The sequence below is a fragment of the Polyodon spathula genome, chromosome 8 (assembly GCF_017654505.1).
Source record: "Polyodon spathula isolate WHYD16114869_AA chromosome 8, ASM1765450v1, whole genome shotgun sequence".
Lineage (NCBI taxonomy): Eukaryota > Metazoa > Chordata > Actinopteri > Acipenseriformes > Polyodontidae > Polyodon > Polyodon spathula.
Genome location: NC_054541.1, coordinates 32,459,644 through 32,482,323, shown reverse-complemented (window position 1 = coordinate 32,482,323; position 22,680 = coordinate 32,459,644). Strand labels below are relative to the sequence as shown.

Below are 22,680 nucleotides of genomic sequence, written 5' to 3'. Positions count from 1 at the left end.
TCCAGCATAGTGTATTCAATCTGTCTGAACTGAAAGAATTATGCAGGACAGAATAGGCCCACAATGGTAGATGCTGTGATATTTATTAAACCTAGAACTCTGAATCATGAGAAATACAAGTCATTAAAATGTATACCATTAGACAAACATTATGACAAGAACTCTTTGTCAATGTAATTTGTAATACAATTAGAAAATAATCCTTGTGTTTTAGCAAGATTTATTAAATGCTTGGTACCATTGGATATGTATTAGTCCCACATTCCCTGGGTCATGAATCCATTGTGGAATGACAGCAAACAGAAACTCTTGCATAAGTTGGTAAACAAACCAGAGAACTTTTCTGAGAAAAGAATTTCATATCTATGAGGCAGATTTTTTAGGTAAAATGTATGCAAATCCATGTTAATGTGACATGTTCAAAATTAATTGAAGTTTCCACTTCAACAATGTTGCAAGAGCTTTGTTGTCTTACCATGCTTTTTCCAAGTTTCATTCACCATTTGTCTTTCTACTGTACAGGTTTGCTATATGTTTATACCGTGACATTAGGAGTACTGCACCTTTCACCAAATAGGAGCAGTTGACTTTCTAGCGGCATGCTCTTCAGCTGTGTGTGGTGCAATTGTCACAGCTAAGCTGTTCACCCCTGGCTGAATAGTATTCATAATCAGCCATGAGGCAAAGCGGCAGGGAAACGATTTATTCACTACGGGCCCACCACTGCAAACAAATGAGACAAAACTAATAAATATCACATTTACTCGAGAGAGAAAACCATTTCACTGTAACATGGACATTTAAATTTAAAGAAAACATTTTTAGTAGGGATGGGACGAATACAGCGGTTCTGAATAATTTTCTTTTAAAGGTCTCACTGAACCAACACATTTCAACTGAAAGCCGGTTAAACTTTTAAATCACACAATTAGGTTGTGCTGCAGTATAATCTCCAAAGTGCTTTCAATTCAAAACAAATTGTCACCTTTTAATCTGTAAACTGGCAAGTTTTGTGTGGCAAATGCAGATCCACATAAGCATAACAATAATGTGTAATTTCACTATATTTGCTGTACTTCAGAGCTTGCAGATAGACAGATAGAGAGAGAATGGAAGTGCACCCTTAGTGGGTGGTGAAGGCAGGGCAGGTCCTTTCGTTAAGTAGGAACCAATGTGAGGCAGGCAGATAACACAAGATATTTTAGAGGAACGCGCTATTGCACACATTTATTTTAGCACACTCAGTGCACAGTTCCAACAGTAACAAAAAATACTTTCACTCAGAAAAGAAACAATGTGCTTTCCATTTATTTCTGAAGGACTATTATGGGGTTAATTAGTTCTGTCGCAAAATCATATATCACCATAATGTCAGTTCTATCAGTGTGAAAGCTCTGTTAGGAGCCAACTTTCATTTAGAAAACTACACACAGAGGACAATGAATAACTGCAAACCACCACTGATACCTGTAACTTTCCTCCCTTACATGTATTTAAAATATCTATACACTGTGTGTGTATGTATATATATATATATATATATATATATATATATATATATATATATATATATATATATATGTGTGTGTGTGCCACAATACTATGGTGTATGTGTGTGTGTGTGTTATATATATAATATAAGATATATAGTATATATTATATATCTATATTATATAATATATATATATCTCCATCAATCTTTCTATGATGCAAACAACCTAAATTACTTTATCAAATATTTATACGACTCAGAACTACCTTCTGTTTAACTGTGCTTTAAAACCATTCAGCTATTTTTGTTTGCACCCTGACTGCTTTGACATCTGGATGCCCAAAACTAGTATTTTAAAACTGTTGCTAAATGGTATTCAATGGAGAATACATTTGAATTTGTTAAATAAAAAAATCACATCATTTAATTCATTAAACGCTTCCAGTTAAAATAGATACAGTAATTGTATAAATTAATGGAATTTGCCAACACTTTGTAATGTAAATATGTATGTGTCTAAGAAATATGGTAATTAGTTAAATTGATAATGTACAACAAATAGAAACATGTTAATCAAAATGCAATATATATGTGCTTTCTTTTGTATATTTTTTGTCCATGGTATTCTGTTGCTGTCCAAAGCCATTTAATTCTGTGATCCGTATAGTCTTCTAACTTTGGATACACCTACTGTAAAAAATTGGGGTTTATCTGCTGTTACTACTTTGTACTGCCCACTCCTAATCGATATCTCCCCATGTAGCTGGCAGCTCTGTGATAATTCCTTTGATCATCCCTCTTCAGGCTAGACAAATACTAAGACTGTAAGTGATGGAACTGCCAAGCCTTTTCAAGTCAATCGTACACCTGTGCAATAGAATGCCTCCAGCTCAGGACAGCTGTGCTACATCTTAAACAGCTGTCCCTAATTTGCACAGCCATTCTGAAAAAAACACCTAAAACATTCCCACGCCATTCAAATCTTTTACACTATGTTGACTCGAGTACAGCACATTAAAACCATCTAGCTAGAGCTACAAAACCATACTGTGGTCGCAGCATATACCCACTTTCTAATCTTTTGGGCTGTGGATACATTCTCTTTCGTTTAGAAAAAGTCAATTTTTGAGCTAGCCTCTATTGAGTAGGAAACGTGGATAATAAAACTGAAACCCAGCATATAAAATAAAAAGAATACATTGGGATATAGATTGCTACAACCTGCTAGCTATGAATTATCTATAGTCCTCTATTGTATTCCTTGGGCCCTACACAGCTGGATATTTGAGCCACAAGTTGTCTACTTTAAATCTGTCTTCCAAATACATGGCTCATTGTGCTCAGTTAAAAAATAAATAGGTTACCGATTCATCTGCTTACACATTATTACCTGCTGATTTATTTTTACAGCGAATTTTCATAATTTCATCTGCTGAGACATGCTGTTCACTGTTTAAAAAGTCACATCCCATGTTTCATTAACATATTCATTATGAAGCCAGGAACTAGAAACTTCTGTCTATTGTGAGTAACACTGACTAGAGGGAAAGCTGCAGGTCTGGTTTCCACTTTGGGCAAATTGGATGGTAATTTGCCTGACTTTTGCACACTATGAAATATATAGGTTTAGGTCCTTCATTGTTTTCTTATATGGACCATTGAGCTACCTTTAGAATTTAGATGGATCTCCAGGGAAGAATGGCCTTCAGTTCAATAAATTTGTAGAGGGCATGTGACAGGAAGTCAGGAAGTAGACACAGAGACAGAAGTTGCAAGTTGGAATGCTCTAATACACCTTTAAATGAAACAAATAAACAAAAACAAACAGCACAAACACTAACAAAGCCACACTGGTCAAAGGGCACAAGGGCCAAAACAAAACTTTTGACAAAAACACATGAAAATGTAAACAAAACAGACAGCACATCACGGAACACGAAACACTAACCTTCTCCATGAACACCGACACTAATTCTCAACATTAACCATTTCAACATCTGTGATCCGAGTATTTATAAACCTGTGGCTGATCATTTAATCATTTATTCAATTCCTGGTTCCAGCCACATTCCTACGTGTTTTTTCAGAGAAGATTTTAACAACCTCCATGCTACCCAAACCCCCCCCCCACAACACACACACGCACACACACACACATACCCATCCTTCTGCCCTGTCACAGGGCATCAAGGCCACTAAACAAAGTCAAGGCCAAAGTGTAGGGTGTTGCTTAATTTTGCTTAGGATTCATATAAAAAGCTAATTATTGACCACAGAAAAAAACACAGTTTAACTTAACTATTTATTCAGAAATTATGTTTTCTTTAGTCAACCAGCAGCCTAGATTAGAGCCTGCAAGGACGTAGCTCCCTGCGCTGAAGCCAAGCATTGACTTTTACCACTAATCCATACGACCATTTTTGTTAAATTTTAATAGCATATGCTTGATTGAGTTTAACAAACTAAACTCAGAAATCTCATTCCTGCATGTAACACACTAAATGCTGGGTGGCTGTGCTGCATAAATGGATAAACTGAAAAAAAAAAAACTATAACGTATCTTTATCATAAGATGGACAAATAATGAAAACAGTCACTGTAATACAAAGTATTTTGTACCTTTTTGGTTTCACTGTGGTAAAAAGTGGGTTCGATTCCGGCCTAGGGGTCTGTCTGTGTGGAGTTTGCACGTTCTCCCCGTATCTGCGTTGGTTTTCATCGGGTACTCCGGTATCCTCCCACAGTCCAAAGACATGCTGTTCAGGTTGATTGGTCACTCTAAATTGCCCTCTGTGTGTGTGTGTATGGTGCTCTGCGATGGACTGGCATCCCGTCCAGGGTGTAGTAATAATCCAGCCTTGCGCACTGTGTCTGCCAGGTTAGGCTCCGGCTCACCGCGACCCTTTAAAGGATTAAGCGGATAATGATAATGGATGGATGGATGGATGTACTACATGACATGTTGGACTTGGGGAAAAACTAAAGGGCTGGTTTCCTCACTTTATGTTAATTTCTTTAAGTCATCATATAAAGCTTTGGTGGTTAACACTACCTGGAAAATCCAAACCATCATCTGATTCATTTTACTTATCTTCATAGAACTTATTTAACTCCTTGCAGACACTATCAAATTAAAGTTATCTTGTGCATACTGACCCCTAGATAACGTTGGCTCCTTTTTACATATGGTTTGGGATTGTCCTGTTGTGGCCGTGTTTTGGGATCGGATCTCTTCAGCTTTGTCCACTGTTCTTGAGAAGAATATCCCTTGGTTTGCTAAGATATTATTACTGAATGATGACTCATCCCTCGATCTATCGTTGCAGCAGAAACGGATCTGGTTGGCTGGTCTCACGGCAGCTAAAAAAATGATAGCTCTTTATTGGAAACCTCCACATTCCCTCCCCTACCGTCAATGGACCCTTGCCTTTCTTGATGTAATTTATATGGAACTTTCTACTGCTCTGGTCCATGGCGCTGGGAAGAGGACTGTGCAGACCTGGAGATCGGCTGCAGACTTCATTAGATCTTTGTTTAATCTTCCTTCAGTTTTTTCTGACTAAAATTGGTTAGGGAGGTCCTTTGTGGGAGGTGTGGGGTGAAAATCTAAAATTTGGGGAATTATTATATTGTATTTAAAATGATATATTTTTGTATTCTACCCAATAAACAAAAAATGACTTATACATACCCCTCCGGGATAAGCCAAAGCTGGATTTCATGGGAGCTTTTATTTTCAGCATTAGGAAATCACTCTGGATTGCATTAACCAACTATCTGTGGTTATGACAGGATTGTCATTAAAAATAATTGGTGAATGTAATCCAACGTGATTCCCCAAAGCTGTAAAACGCTTCTGTGAAATTCAGCTGTGGCAGTACAGATTGATCAACTCGACCCATTAATTATACCTCGGAAAGTGTTTTTGAACATGAAAAATCCATGTTCTCCTCTGAACTAATAATTTATGAATTAAATGAACATTTATCAGTAAGTGTTACATGATTGGATGGTATTTGTATAAAATGGCAGCTTTCTGCTGTGTGAATTGAAAATGAGGCGGAGTAACACATTGCCCGAGAAAAACACATTGGACTTTTTATATGAAATCAATCAATCAATCAGGCCCAAATTTATAAAGGAGAAAAACCGACCACAAAAAGCCACATTATGTGCGTGTTCAGTACGTCCGCACTCATCATCAAAATAACAACCTATTTTATAAGACTAATTAGGTGAAGCAGGTGATTCCGCAATCAACCAATTTAAATACCTCTCACCACAATTAGCGGTGGAGAATTTCACACCTGTCACAATAAATAGCGGGTTTGGGTCAACCCAAAAGAAAATGAATGGCACACAAAGACCTCAGCCTGGTACTGGCCATGGTGATGAGGATGATTGGAAGTGAAAACTGAAATTTACCAATATGGAAGTGGAGATTTTGGCAGTACTTGTGACACATGAAGATGTGTTACAAGCTCAAAATACATCACCAGGACAAAGGAATAAAATATGGAATGTGTGGTGGCTTCTTAATAAACAAATGTACCACTTCAGAGTTTGTAGTAGGTTGCATATACATTACAACGCTTTATCCAGTTACTGTGCTTCGCATATTAGTTCAAGTTCTTATTTCATATAGAATAATTCCAGGCGTACAGACTTTTCAAACTTCAGAAACGATAAGTTTTATTTACTTACATCCATGGTAGTCAAACGGGTGGAAAATCCTTCCATTGTACAGCAATATGTTCAACAACAACAACTCCATGCAGCTTCATACAAACAGTCTTCAGTTTAACTATAACTTATATCTTCTTAAATTCGTATGCAGTTACAACTCTCCTATTTCTTATGTATGTCTGTTTTTCTAACTATGTATGATTTTAAAGCATATTTATATGGTCTATAATATAGCTACATTATTCAGATGTGCCTACAACCAGCTGCACTGTATTTGCTCTAGCTACAAACTAACTGTGTCATCTGTCCCTCTGTCATCTGTCAACTGTACCATTCTTTTAATAATGCCTACACTCTGAAGTAAAGGCTCTTGTTAGAACCTTGCTTTGCCACTGTGGGGAGACCTTTTTAGGTGCTTCTAAGAACCTTTTTTTACATGGATTCTGTATTCTCTATTTGCAGACTTTCTTTTTTTGTCATGTAAGCTATGAAACACATATTGAAAATTGGAGTTTGCAAAACAATATGGTATTATAAACCACAAATTACAAACTGACTTGATCAGAAGGGTTAAAAAATGTGCACTTTGCAAAATGTTATTAAATGTTTCTTTGTCCTTGAAAACCATGTCTCCCTCTTGCTGCAGACTCCTACATCACCTTGCCTTTTATATAGACTACTGTATGACTGCGGAAATATAAACACCTGCTTTTCAGAGATCTTAAAATAATCATCAAATACGAGGCCGGCAATTACCGTCAGCTTTAATAAATTAGACGGAATATTTAATAGACCTCATTTGCAAAATCCCCTCCCAATTTTTGCGGTTTCGTTCAGAAACGCACCAGAATTACATATGCATATACAGAATTACATATGCATCAAGGGCTAAATCGCACGTCTAAATTACATGTTTATGCCAGTGTTCTATAAATCCCATCCAAGAATTCAGAATGCTCAGCCCCCTTTTTACGGTCGTAAAACATGCGCAATCCTTTTATAAATCTGGGCTTTAGTCTCTTAGACGTTCTGCTCGCCTTTGAGATTTCTTCTTATTGTCAATCTGTCTGCCTATCTGTAATTTAATGTGTTTTGAATAACCAAGCAGTGACTCACTGTACCTCTTTTTTTAATCAACAGATACCTCAGATAAGCTATGCATCTACAGCCCCTGAATTGAGTGACAACACCAGGTATGACTTTTTCTCTCGAGTGGTCCCACCCGACTCATATCAAGCGCAAGCCATGCTTGATATTGTCACAGATATGGGGTGGAATTTTGTGTCAACCCTGGCTTCTGAGGGTAACTATGGAGAGAGTGGCGTGGACGCATTTATACAGATCTCAAGGGAGTCTGGTAAGTGGTCATTTATCAGGTTTTGTATTCAGTCTTCCTCATCTTCAGTCTAACAGAATACCATATTCCCTTCATGGAATAATTAGCAGGTGCTCATCTTATAAATCACCCTCCCTTCATATATAGAAGCTGGACGCTTTGTAAGTGCTTCTGCTCAATGAAGCCACATACAGATGTCATTGTTTGGTATTCTTTTACTGAAGTGCAAAAAGCAGAACTTCCAGATCTTTAAGAACATCCTTTCTGATCTTCAACAGACACATTCTTTTCAGTATGAAACCATGGCGACACCAGTTGGAAAGTTTATGTGTATTTACAATATGTGTAGCCATTTCTTTTTTGCATTCACTAAGAATGTTAACCAAAACAAGCAAATGTGCTGTTTTCCTATAGAGTACCGTATTCCGTTGAATTTGCCCCGAATTTAAGATGCAGCCCAAGTTTCCCATCCAAATAAAACATAAAATAAATATGCATTAACAAATATATAACCTCAATGACGCATATGGAGGCAGTTTACAGCTGCCTGCTATCACAGAGAGCGTTACAGATATGTGCTGCTTCTCATTTCCAGTTGTGAATACTTTGAACTGTTGTATTGCTTGGCTACAAAATATTGGGGGGTCTGATCAACATTTCTGATCTGTCCTAGCTGGTACTGTTTGTTATAAATGCTGAAATTGTAAAAAACTTTTCTTCGAATTCCTCATGAAGCCAATGACGCTCCTTTGAAAATGTCTGCCTGTGTGTTATGGATGATTCGAGATCTGCAAGTAACTTTTTGGTTTTAGTTTGACTATACAGGAAAATACCTGTTTTTTCTTTCATTTTTCTGCAACTTCCCCCATATCAGGTAACACTCATCCAGCCTTTAGCAGATTGATAGAATATTTGGGAAATGTAATTCGTGGGCTGTCACTATCTTCCTGTAATCTGTTAACCTTCCTTGATATTTTACATTAAAAACCAAGATCTAGGTGATCCATGAAATCATGCTGCTAGTCCAAGAGATTAATAATACACTGCCATCTCCCTCCTTTCTTGAGGAAGAATGCAGGGAAAATAAAAAGGCAAATATCCTTTTCAAAAGGATATACTGCATGAACCATGAGAGGAAGGTTGCTTGAAAAGTGTTCAAATCATCATGTGGCTTACATAGGAGACTACTAATCAATTTCCAAAGAGTTGGAAATGCGATAATGCCCATAGGCTTCTAAGTTAGTTTCCCTCTCTAGTTGGCAGAATCCAAATAGACCCATTACATGCAGAGCACAAGCTGCTAGCTATATTTATTGCAATGTCTGAGCCCCTTTGCAAGCCATGGCACTTTTATGCAGACTGCGCTGTAGTGACTTGACAGACGTCTGTTCTTTTTGACCAGGCCATTTTTTACTCAGTGGGCATATGAATCTTCCAGAGTCATCAAAACTGATGTAAAACCTGAGGTGACACAATGTTTCTTCCACGTTGTTCACATCAAGTCCAGGGGCTTTTTTTTTTTTTCATTCTGATGCAGTTTTTTTCTTTTTTTTTTCTTTTGCTCATATTGAAAGTATTTGCTTCACTGTGCTGCTGTTTAATAAACAGATTGCTTAATCAATTACATGTAACTGCACCTGAAACCAGTGGTGTAGTCGAGGGTATATGCAGGTAAATGGAATTTACCCACTTTAAATTTGGGCAATATAGCGTTTACCGACTTCTCATATAAGGGCACAGAGTTTACTCATTCCTAGATATTTTAACTGTGAGCCTCTGTGCTGTGTTGTACATGAGATTGACAGCAGAGTTGCAGAGCGAAAAGGGGGGGTGTGACCACTGGACTGCGTATTCTGTTTGTGTTTTGTGATTTGGTTGTTTATGTTCTGTTTATGGGGCAGCATGGCGGTGCGGTGGTTAGCGCTGCTGCCTCACAGCTCCAGGTTCCTGGGCTCGATTCCAGCCTCAGGGGTCTGTCTGTGTGGAGTTTGCATGTTCTCCCTGTGTTCACTTGGGTTTGGCCTCTCTAAATTGCCCTTAGTTGCCCTGTGATGGACTGGTGCCCCTTCCAGGGTGTAGTCCCGCCTTGTACCTTATGTCTGCCGGGTTAGGCTCCAGCTCACTGCAAACCTCTATAGGATTAAGCAGTTACAGATAATGGATGTTCTGTTTAGGGCTGTCAATTAATCACAGTTAACTTCTGTGATAAACAAATTCTTTTTATTTTTTTAACACACGTTAAATCGCCCTCTGACTTGACCCTCTCAGCATACCGTAATTATTTCCCTGCGCCTCTATTTTAATATACTCATGTAAGCAAAGCGGTAAGTTTAGTCGTCGTTTGAATAGAGTGTCAGAAATGCATGCTAATGTCTTTCATTTTTGGTCCTGATGTCCTCCAAACCCAATTAAAAAACCCAGAAACAATGGTCAACCTAAGTTCCTACCATGCCACTGCATGGTCTGGAGCATCAAACAGGGGAGTTTACCCACTTTTCAATTTACCACTACACCACTGCCTGAAACCCTAATGTGATTATTGTAAACAGTGTGCTTTAGCTACCACAGAAGAACTCTGGAAAATATGTTATCTGACTGTTTAAGTTAGTAAATGTTAATATTAAAACAAAATGTTAACCAGGACATTTTTTTTTTTTACCACATAAAATACTATTTGTAATTAAAATGACCTTTGCAAATCTTTTCAAAGTATAGATTACATTGTTTAAACACATTCTTGCTTAGACTTTTTAAATAATAAACGTTTGTTAAAATGGTATGATTTAATCAGAACAAATGTTCTACTTTTGAGTTATGTTTCCACTGTGGCAAATGCAGTATTTGGTAATTTGAAGGTTATGTATTTTATATAATAGCTTGGGCCATTGCTCTGCAGGATGCTTATAAATAGTTTTGGCTCTGGTGATGTGACCTTGACTCATACTCCACAGGCTGCACCATTACTCATATCGTTAGGTTGGGAATGCTCTGAAAATGTTTAACGAATCCTAAAGTTTCAGTTCATTATTTTGAGTTAAAGTGTTGTATCCAATCAGCTTGTGTTTACAGAAATTAAGAAGTGCACAAATACCTTTTCAGAAACAATTAATGATATACTTGAATGTAGTTGCCCTTTAAAGGCTTGTGGCATTCTGCCATAAATGCATAGCAGTTGTATCATGTGATACATTTAAAAGAAACATCCTTGGTATAAATTCAACATAAACCATTGACTACTTATGTGGCAAGTGCCAGCACAACCTACCCATGTAGCTGGAAAAATAGAATTTGACCATGCATTTGAGCTTATTTCATCAGACAAACATGTCTGGAAATCTGAGTGAAACCATAAACATCACGCATCACATTTGTTTATTGACCAACTGTGACAGGACAAAGTCCTTGCACATGCTTCATGTATATATTATATATGTTGCATGGATCTGGGTGTTTGTGCATTTGCAGTATGCTTGGAATAGAAAAAAAACCTGTGACCTCATTTGGCCAATCAATAACGAAGTTATTTAGTTAATTGATCTGCCAGCTATGTATATGGATGAAAAAGGCTCCATATCATGTGTTATCATCATGTTTTGAAAGTGAATAAAATGAATGGCAATCACATGATTTTAACGTCTGCTCACCACACAATATTTAAGTACAATTTATTGGGTATATAAGCTGTTCATTTTTACATAGGGAGCAAGGGACTGTTGCATTTTCCAAATTTTAAATAAAATTACTCTATAGCTGTAAAACACATCTTTTCTTTACCTGCTTGTCTTCATTGCCACTCTATTACACCAATGCACATCTAATTAGATTTAGTTACAAATCCAGGCTTTGGACTCACAGCTGTGTATGTAGAAACAATAATCGTGACCAGTTCCTGGGGGAATAGCCACTCCCTGAAGGATAATACTCTTAAATTATTTATAATATATATATATATATATATATATATATATATATCCGTATAGTCATTGAAAGTCAGGCAGCTATTTTTCAGAGATCCTTTTAGATCCACTTAAGATGTTCTAATCTCTGTCTTATTTACTGGAGGATACGTTTACATGACTTTAATAATGGCATTTCATAGAATTTTGATATTTAATACATTCTCTAGCTTGCATAAAGCACATAAAAACAGTTACCATTTTAACAGAAACCTACATATACTGATTTGTTTAAAAACCTTACCCAAATTTTCAGAGGAAAGATTAGTTTGTATTAAAATAGAAGCGAATAGAAGCGATTTTTCAACTGACCACAACTGCTCACGGTTACACCTTAAAATGTTAGTGATTTATTTAGGTTCATGGTGTACATTTTAAAAAGGTAAATCTTTTTTCAGAGAAATAATAGAATAGTTGCAAACCATTTTGCTTTTCCATAAATCAGATTAAAGAAGCAAATACATCCAATCTCCCTGCAAATGTTGACATTTCCATTGAAGTTTACCATGAGGGCCATTTGAACAGCAGGTGGAATGTTTTGTAACATAAAAGAAATCATCAACCTAGCTCTTGCCTCATTGTGTGGCTTTTTGAGCACTGCGCATAATAAAAAGGTCTCTGATTCTTTTGATACGTTGAGGCAAACACTTGACAGATGTAAGTAGACACATATAGTAGCTTTCTGCCACTGGCTTGCCATGCACACAGTACTGTATGTATATATGTATTCATGCTTTATTGCATTAGGATTGCTTATAATATTTTGGCCTTGAATTACTGCTCAATGTGCGCTTTAAAAATTAATTATGAATTAGTCTTATGTTCTTTAAAAAGTATTCATTCAAAATCAATGGGATAGTCTATTCTGATAGCTGTCAGTAATTTTACAGTTTCACAGTCTGTTTGTCTTTTATACAACCAGTTCTACACATATAAAATAGATGGTATTTTTTTTTAGTCACCTATAAAATTTTGACTTCAGTGACGATTAAATGAGTGTGAAGCATACCTGATTATTGCATTTCGACCTGTTCCAACCGTTTTTCGGAGAACACAAAATAATACAATATCAAAAATACATATCTGAAAAGACTGTTTTAAAATAAGTAGGCTTCCATATTTTCAACAGAAGTAGTATTTTAATTCAGAACAATATGATAATGAAAATATCACTTGCCAAAAGAGACGACACGTGGATTGTAATAAATCTGATACGTTGGTATCAGTACTTAAAATTCCCTGTTTATTAAGCAAATGATTAAAGTATATATATATATTTAAATGATATTATCAGTATATATATATATATATATATATATATATATATATATATATAGTGATCGATAAGGGTCTAATGTCACAGTTCCCTTGCAAATGAAAATGCGCAAAAACAACTAAAGATCACTGTGGCAAAGTGGCTGGCAAGGGGAACAGGTGAAGCGGTGCGGGAGTGACAGGCAGACAACAGTAATCCAGTGAAAAGTGCTTTTATTTCTTTTCCAGGTCTGGTGACCGTAAAATAAATAAATCCCCGGCGATACACAACAATGTATAACTCATGGGGATAACAAAAACAGGGCACAGTCCCGAACAAAACAGACGGTCACCAGTCCTGGGTGAGTGCAGTCTTGATGGTGGTCGGTGCAAACACAGATAGTGTGGTGTGCAGGGGTGCTCCGGACAGTGCTGACCCTTGGCGACAGCTCCGGAGTAGTGCTTTAACTGTCTAGTGGTGAAAAACACAGACAATTATACAGACATAAAGAAATTGCCACTGATGCATATTCATGAGCAATCAAGGGCATGCTTGGTAGCGTTTAGATTTATTGTCTGTACCTATTAATTAATAGTAACTGATAGTAATTTCAAATTACTTATCTGTATGCTTAGAAAAGGGTGTATTTATACTTGTAAGCACTTTTTATACACCCTGCTATTATTAATTTTAATACAATGACTATAACTCCTCCATTTGAACAAGCATGAACAGTCCAAACAATGTGCAGTTTAGCTGTGCGCTAACAAAATGCACGATTGTCTTTAAAGCTTACTCTAAGTCCACAGCGCTCCCAGCTGTTGGGGTTAATGCATTTTCTGCTTTCTTTTGCCACCTGGTGGCAGGGCTGAGGAAATGCAGCTGATTTAATGTCAGTGAGAAAAAAAAAAGGATTGCAAATCTGTGACAGTCTCGCGACAGGTGAATTGCTGGCAATGGCTACCACTGTTCATTCATTTTCCAGTCGCAGGGCACTGTTTTTAAATCAGTTTTGACTGAAGTACCTCAGTGATCAAACCCATTAAAGCTAAAAAATACACACAATATATAAATTCTAGCTACAACAGCATTCTACATGATGTGCTTCAGCAACAATGGATGCAGCCCCAAAAATAAGGTTCCGCTGTGAATGGCAACTGGCTAATATGCATGTTATCCAACACACCGATGGAAAATGGAATCCTCCTTGTCATTAACGTTTACCCACTGACTGATCAGGAGAACAGAAGTCGACTGTTCCTGCAGTCAGCCGTTTGCCTTTTTTCATTCACTTGACTAAAGCAATAGATACTACAAAGCCTTTGAAGCAAGATGATGAGGCCAACTACCCCAGTGTATTTTTCTTCATAATGCCACACACAGGGCAATGCTACACTCCCTGTGGGTTCCCAATATCAGTAATGTGACACTACTCACTCTTTAAGGAGAACAGCTCCATGTAAAAGTATTGAGAGCTTTTTAAAGATGGAACATACATCTCTTGAAGGCATGCTAACTAACTGATGAACCAAGTGTTGTAAAACTCAGATCTCCAGTTAGCTTCTGCTGAAACTGAAAGTGATTGCAATTCTTTAGTGTACTTATGTGAAGAGACAAGCAGGAAAGCGTGCAACTTGTTTTATACTCTCTTGAAGTCCAATTAATATGGGTAATCGCTCGGATAACGTTATTTAAAATGTAACTTTGTAAATGAAACTTGAATCCTCTGTTTGTCATATTTTTTCAGGAACATTATAATTGACCTTTGTAAAGGTGGACTACAGAACAGAAGTAAAATACGTTTGCTAAGAAACTGCCTATGCTAAGTTTCCATAGCACTCCATTTCCATGGGTAATAAAGAAGACAACAGATTTGACTTGCTGCATACCCTAAACAGAATCGTTCTAGTCGGCCTGCAAGATTCAAAGAATATTCAAAACAGTTTTTGTTGAAAGTAGTCTTGAACTTTTTCTTATTTCCTATACTTTGAATGAGCTGGGCTTGGACCTTGTTGACACGTTTGTTTATCCATAAACATTGAAAGGCCAATTTGATAAATAGTCATTATCAAGAAATCTCTTGGAGGAGGCAGCAATGGTAAAGGCATGGCTGTTGTAAAACTGCTGACTCCACTACTAATGGCATTACATAAAAAGCAATTAACATAATCAATGTGTGCAAAGAGCAGTGTTAAAATCCAATTTACAATGTTAAACGACCAGACCTGTTTTTAATACCTTTTAAAAATTCAAAGCTATTAGTAGAAGACTGGATTATATGATTGGCATAAACCTTCAATAATAACTTGAAGCCACTTCTTCTTCATATAATCAAAACTCTAATCCTTAGCATGGGGCATATATGCCAAATCTGAAATTAAACTTTTCTGAAAGACCTTGCTCTGACTATAAAGTAAATGGCATTGGGACCTCAGGCAAGTAATGAGCTGGTAGAATAGCAGGGTTGCTATGTTAAAGGCATTTGTTTCAAGAATGAATTTACTGTAGAATTTAATGTAAATGTTCCATACCATATATAAATCAAGAGAAATCACATTATTTTTGAATTTCTCCTATTGGAATGAGCTTTTAGGGATGTTAACTTATTTCTTATTTTTCAACAAGATGAAATACCACCTAATGCTTAAATTAATAAATGGAGAGTAATGGATTCTGTTTTTTTTTTTTTTTTTTTTTTTTTTTTTTTTTTTTGCTTTTCTAAGAGGATCTAACGGAAAAAGATTACACCGTTGCAATCTCTTTTTCCATTTTTTTTTAAATGAAGCCATTTGTCCTTTTGATGCCAGACATGCAATTTAGTCACACACCACCATAGAAATATCAGACATGCATTTAAAAATGTCATTTTCCAAAGCCTTTAATTTTTCACTCAACGGTCTTTAATATTTAAAAGAGAAAGATGAATGCATTCATTGCTCATACAGTGCATTGTAGTCTGGAAATAATTGATTGTGGATTTTATAAAAAAAAAAGTATTAAGCAAATGTACAATTAGATTCGATGATTGCTATAAGTTTAAGCCTTTGAATATTTTAATAAACTGCTTTCTGTATTGAGATTCATGAAAGGATGCATTTTCCTTGACCGATTTGCAACATTATCTTTAATTTCTAAAGAAACAGAGGTGGACATTAAAGAAACTTATCAAATCTCAGCAAGTCATTCAAGTCCTCAGAGTATGTTTCAAATGGATTGTGAATCACAGTAATTAGATGCAAGTGTTAAAGAAAATCAGGATTTCATTTCAATGCTGCTAAACACACTGTGTGAGTATATATCTGTGTTAATTTTATTTGGGCTTCTGACCTATGAGTAAGTTGTTGATATAAAACAATTATGACAGTTCGCTTAAAAACAGCTGTCGCTGTACAAGGACTGGTGTTTATATATCAACTTCCAGGGTCTTATCTCTTCTGTTATTTCATTTAATCTATACTTCTGTTAACCCAGTGTTCAAGGTGCATACACTGCTTACTCAATGCTAATCCAAACGTGAGGGTCAGAACCCTTCTAAGTACCTTAATATTAGGATAAAATATTATTCCTTTATGGTTATGATGCTTAATGGTACAAAAAAGACCATCATTCTTTTAATCTTTTTATCTATCTATCTATCTATCTATCTATCTATCTATCTATCTATCTATCTATCTATCTATCTATCTATCTATCTATCTGTCTGTCTATCTATCTATCTATCTAGCTAGCTATATATCTATCTATCTATCTATCCAAAACAAAAGTAGAAAAAACACTCTTGTGTACTGCAATGCTTCAGTTTCCACAGAGGTGCTGACCAATGTAAGGTAATGACCATAATATAAGTAATTGTCTCTACTGATTCACGCCAACCAGCCGGGAATGGTCAAACAAACCTTATTTCCTTAAGGTTTAGGACTGTACAGCCAAAACTTGGTGGCATGCTTTGTGATTTTTCTAAATGATCCATACTACTCAGAAGTCCAAAATTAATTTCATTTTTATTAAACAAACATTTAAAATTTTGTATAAAAACTGTTGACGATGCGTTTTGACTACAAGAGTCTTTAGCACCAGATGAAGACTATATATATATAACAGCTCCCAGTACAGCTTGAATAGAATTGGAATATTCACATTTCGGTTGCATTCTTCTCAGAATCTCTAGCTTCACACTGCACCACATGTCAGCTATTAACCTAAATAGCAATGATGCTTTATTAAGCTTTTTAAAATGTATTTATTTATTTATTTTATATAGCTTTGATAAATGATCCTATTACATGACATACTTGCTTGGATAACCCATTTTGTGACATAGTACATTACCAATCAGTTATGGACTGTTTATATCTACAGTATATAACTATCGAACAAACCAGTAGTAGCATCTGGCTACCAAGGGAATATTTAAATGTTTAAACACAAAAGTCACATTCAGTAATATCCTACAGTCTCAGCAATTATACATCCACCACAGAACTATTAACCCCCCTGGCTGGCCCCACTTTCAGTCTTTTATACTGACATTTTTGACGAACCTCACAAAAAAACCCCCAAAAAAACAAAACACATTTTATGATACCACAAGTTAGGCGACCACATCTTGATGTTAAGAACATGCATACATCCTATTTCATTTATATACAACAGACAGTGAAATATCTGACTGTAAGGGCTGACTTCTTTAAATATTCATGATGACCTGTGACTGTCGATACATGGATTTGAATAATTGGCTATTGTACTGTGAGCAGATGTTAATGTTAATGCTAACATTTAAGTGATAGGTCAATTCAATCCCTGCCACAGAATATTAAACACAATTCAATGCTTGCTTGATGTCTAGTAATTAGCAATGCATTGCCTGTGAATCAGACTTCGCTTCTACTAACTACCCTAGACGTCAGACCCTTCCTGGTGCAGTTGTGGCGAACAGAGAGTAATGTTTTTAATTTAATTGAATTTATTAATATCTTTGCAAAGCAATCCTGAAGGCATTCATGCACAACAAAGCCTTTTCCAAAAACACTTTCTATATTAATGCCTCTGTAGAGTTAAAAGTAGTATAAACCATGTACCCTTTGCTCAATTATGCTTGCAGAGACGTGGTTGGTCGCACACTCAAAAATCTCTTCTTTCAGACTTGACCACTAATAACTATATGCAGATTCCTTTCACATTTTGGGTTTTAAAACCTTTTATTATTTATTAAAACAAATCATGAAACAAACACAACACATTTTGACACTTAGTGTGTCTTCATCAGGTGTTGCAGCGATTGTCAATTAGAAAACACAGCTTTATCATATATATATATACACACACACACACACACACACACACACACACACACACACACACACACACACACACACACACACACATATATATATGAGACACCAATCAACCCAAACATTAATTGGATAATAGCCGTAGACATTATTTAAAGCTAGATAACAATTTTCACTGCTCATAGCATTAATTAATTGAAAGTGGTTTTAGAATCCATTGTTAGTATATACATAGTATAATTATACAATAATTGAACTAAAACACTTTAAAATACAGCCATATATTCTGTTATGTGTTAACAATCATATTCCATAGTTAACTTAAACAATTTTTCAATACTAAAGATTGGAAGACATTGGAACGCAATTCCCAACCGTGGGCAACTGAAGATTCAAGTTGGCATATAAAGATTAATTAAAACATTTAACATTTTTAGAGATCTGGATTGAGATGTAATGTTTCATTAAGTCCATGTGGTTCCATAGATTTTAAAGTAAATCCAGAATTATTCTCCTCTTAGGCTGAGGGCTAACATACTGTAACTTGCATTTTCGTTGTAAAAATTTGCAAAGTGTACATTTTGTCATATGTACTAAGAGAAAATGTGTCAATGAAGAGAGCCGTAATATACTCATTAAAATATTTGTTGCGTCATTTTAACGAGATCTCTGGCATTGCGAAAGCCAGTTTAATCCCATCAGATTCTACAATGTGACCCCCACCTTCACCCCGAAATAAATGTGTTTCTATCAAAATGCTTTTCATAATCATACAGTAACCCCTCTGGATATGTTTGTCTGACATGCCAGGTTTAAAAAAAATGCAATAAAAGCACACACACACGTACATTTATAATACTCAATGTATTTTAAATGTATAAATCACTGAGCTGAAATAATACTAATGTGTTTTGGGTAGGCTGCATATTACATTATGTAAAAAAAAAAAAGATTATTTTAAATTGAAACTATATGATTTTAGCATTTTTTTATTATTATTATTTTTAACTTGGCCTACTTAGTAGCCTAGACAATTAACACAAAATAGATCATGGTGCCGCATTGACAAGTTATGATGCTTGCAGGAGGACAGTCAATTCTTTTTAATACGAATTTCTAGGGATCAGCAACACATTCTGCATTATACCACTAGTTCGTATTAGCATGAGTAGCCTGTAAGCCAAATTAATACTGTCAGTTTTTATTTAAGGTAGTCAGTGGTGCAGTGCCAAATTGTGCACAGTTACAAACCACCTGCACAGTAATTGAATAGGTGTGTTTCCTATTCCTATACAGATGCTCAGAATGAGCTGGAAGGGTTAGCAGCACATGTGTGCAGTGTATTGCTCCTAGTACGTTGGGGAAACCAGAAATGTCATAGAAATTTGTTTTCAAGGCTTGTAAGTGCACCCTGCTTTTAGGGAAAAATAGGTAATTGGTTGTTCAATGAGAAAAAGCGGACTGGGAAATGCTAGCAATAATTACGACTGTTTAAAACGTGTTTTCAAAAGTTCTTAAATTGGTGCAATTGTAATAATTTCGCAATTGCAGGCAGCTTTAGTACATGTCATTATAATATTTGAGAACGGTCATCTACACCCCATTTTTGCGAATTTACACAGGAACGCCCATAATTACATATTCATCTAAGGCTGAACCACAAACAAAAACTGCTGCCGCAAAATATTCCCTAAAAAGTCTCTAACAGAATTGCGCTTGTTTAGTATATTTTACCCTAGACTTCTGACTCGTTTGCAACTGGTTTGTGACCATTGCGACATCTGCAACACTTTAATACATCAACCTCTGAAACCTTTTTGAGTCCTATAAAGACTTTAGGCACAACTGAGAAGAAAGGACTGCTTCGGAGATGAGGGAGGCAAGGTGAGTTGAGAACCAATGTCTTGTAACTACTACACAGAGAAGCTGGTGAACAGTGGATCCGACATGAGGAAAGGCTTCTTGCTGTAGATGTATCTAGACATGGAGGTGTAGGGACATAATGGAGAATTAATCTTTTACAGCTGTATAAATTGACCCTGACGAGCTTAAACTGTCTTAGAGATGCAGAGCATAATTAGGAAATAAATATCTGGATCTAAGGAGATGTAGTTGGAACAGTTGCTGAGAGAATTGACTGGACCAATGGTTTTATCCTCGAAAAGCGGGACACCGACTGATGAAAATAAGGATTTCAGGTTAGAAATTGCTTGAGCTGGAGGGTCTGAGGAGGCGATATTAGCAGGAAGTCATCAAGGATATGCAGAAGGAATGGCACACGACGAGAGTTGAGAAGTAACCAGCAGAGAATCGAAAATCTTTGGGCTACTGCGGCAGCCGAATGTAAGTTGAGTTGCAAAGTAGAAGTCCCGAAAATGGCATCATATATTTTAATATAATGAAGAGAAAATTTAAGACATAAGTGAATAAATATTCATTTAGTAGTTAGTAAACGGGGTGCAAAAAAATGGACCAACCATGAAGCCTTTATCAACTTCAACTTGAATTAGAGAGCCAACAACTGATGGTTCGTTGATGGCAGAACAAAGGCTTTCAGAAATGAAAGGTAAAGAAGGGAGCATGAAAATACCAGTAGAAAATCCATTAGTTAAGCCATCAATCAAGAAACAAACTGTTGGCCTGAGTGATTACTGAGGGCTTGAGCCAAGGTTGGTACATTGATGGGGGTGAACACAGTAAGCAATGATGAACATGTTTTTGATAAGCAGGAATCGTTATTGAAATTGTTGCATATTTGTCTTGGTCCAGAAAAGGAGATGGGGCGCCAATATCGATCTCTGGCTGTACAGCGATCAGAAGCTGAAGAAATTATTGTTTTAGGAGCTGAGAGAGTGTTGTTAAACTGAAAGGGGGAGAAATGAGATGGCTTAAATGATGGAGCGATAGCGGTCTTGGGACACAAAGAGGTGAAATGCAAAAAAGAGGCGCAAACTGAGCAAGCATTAGCGTGAAGACCGCTAAAGATCCTATTAAAAAGATTGGGGTCAGAACTGGACCAATCGACAATGTGGTTGTCAGTGACTAAAATGGAGGCTGCTTTGGCAGATAATGCTTTATGGTATTCGTAGAACATTGTTCCTCCATATCTGAGAGAAAGCTGAATGCATGTACTGGTCGAGTTGCTGACGACGTTGAGGGTAGGTAGAGCACAAATTACTGGAAATGCTGTGACAAATTCTCCCAATGTGAGATTCTTCAGTAAACGACAGTCACATGATTTTAAAGTGACATATAAGTCTCCACAATCGACAATGCGGTGATCCATGAACTCGGAGTTAGCGATGAGATTGGAGACAAGATTAACATCTTTACCTTCTATGATATTGCAGCGAATCTGTATGGAAAGAGAATGACGGAGGATGGAAGTAGGAGCTTGAGAGCCAGATGCTAATGCAGAAGCCAGGTTGTATATTGGAAGATCTGCTGTAGGGGCTGCAGCTGGGAGTCCAGTGGGTGGGGGGGGGGGACGACTGGGGCTAAGGCTACGGTGATAGAGGATGAAGGAATGGCGGCTGTTGTTGATAAAGTGAGAACACGGATATCGATATCATCAAGCCTTGTGTTAATGGAGGAGATAGCATCTGCTACTGGCTGCATCAGAGTTCTCATATCATCAAAACATCCCTAACAAATTTCAGCAGCTGGTTGTGAGAAGGGAACTGTCTGGTGTGCGGCTGCTCTATGAGTTGAAGCAGGGATGGGAGCAGGGGATGAAGGATTGTGTAGAGTGGGACTGTAAGCAGGCTGAACAATGGCAGACAGGCTTGGAGGAATGATAGGCTCAGCTGAAATGGCCTGGCAATAAAAGATCAAGCCGATCCAAACCAGACGGAATAATGATGCCTTTTGTATAAAGGGCTTTGAGCAGTTTGGAGATGGGCCAGTCTTTATAATGAAGTTGTAATGGATTGTTGGAGCAGAGCAGCTGCCGGCTTTGCAGAGTTGCTGGAGAAGCTACAGGGTCCGGATTGCGAGAAGCTGAGTGGCTTGCAAGACCGTCAGAGTGGGTAAGGAAAGCAGGGACGAATTCAGAATCATGCGAGTCAGAGGAAAAAAAACTAAAGCATGAAGTTTTGACATTGCAAAGCAATGGAGTCGAATGTTTACAGAAAACAAACTGAAAATGCTAGACAGTGAGATGTGGGAGATTCAGACTTAAATAGGACATAGGAGAAGATTCACAGAGAAAGCAAGGTGGAGCCTTGGATCTCGTCCCCCGAAATACGCCCATAGGCTATCACAAAATGACGGATGGCTTTCATCCACCTGCACATAAACACAATATAATCCCCAATGATACTACTACTACGATTACTACTACTACTACTACTAATAATAATAAATAATAATAATAATAATAATATGAATAATAATAATAATATGAATAATATCTCATCTACAAACATATTGTAAATTGTGCAAACCAAAAACATGTATCTTAATCCCTAAAGAAAATACATTGAAAACAACTAAAAACTAAATGGTGTTTATGGTCATGCTGGTTCAGGAGTTGGTTAAGCTAGTTCAGGGGGAAAAAGTAGAGCCAATCAATGTATGTATATACTTGTAAATAAAAGTACTTGGTGTACAGTAAACTTGAAGATCTTTTTTATACAACAGCTTTCTACATTAAAGTGAAA

The 22,680-nt window shown here is 36.7% G+C and overlaps 1 protein-coding gene across 1 annotated transcript in view; it reads left to right on the top strand.

The window, feature by feature from the left end:
- Window positions 1–22,680, top strand: part of grm8b (glutamate receptor, metabotropic 8b) — a 171,971-nt gene that overhangs the window by 49,435 nt on the left and 99,856 nt on the right. Inside the window, exon 3 of the mRNA XM_041257610.1 lies at window positions 7,319–7,535. Within this exon, the coding sequence (XP_041113544.1) occupies window positions 7,319–7,535 (217 nt within the window). The remainder of the gene's footprint in view (window positions 1–7,318; window positions 7,536–22,680) is intronic.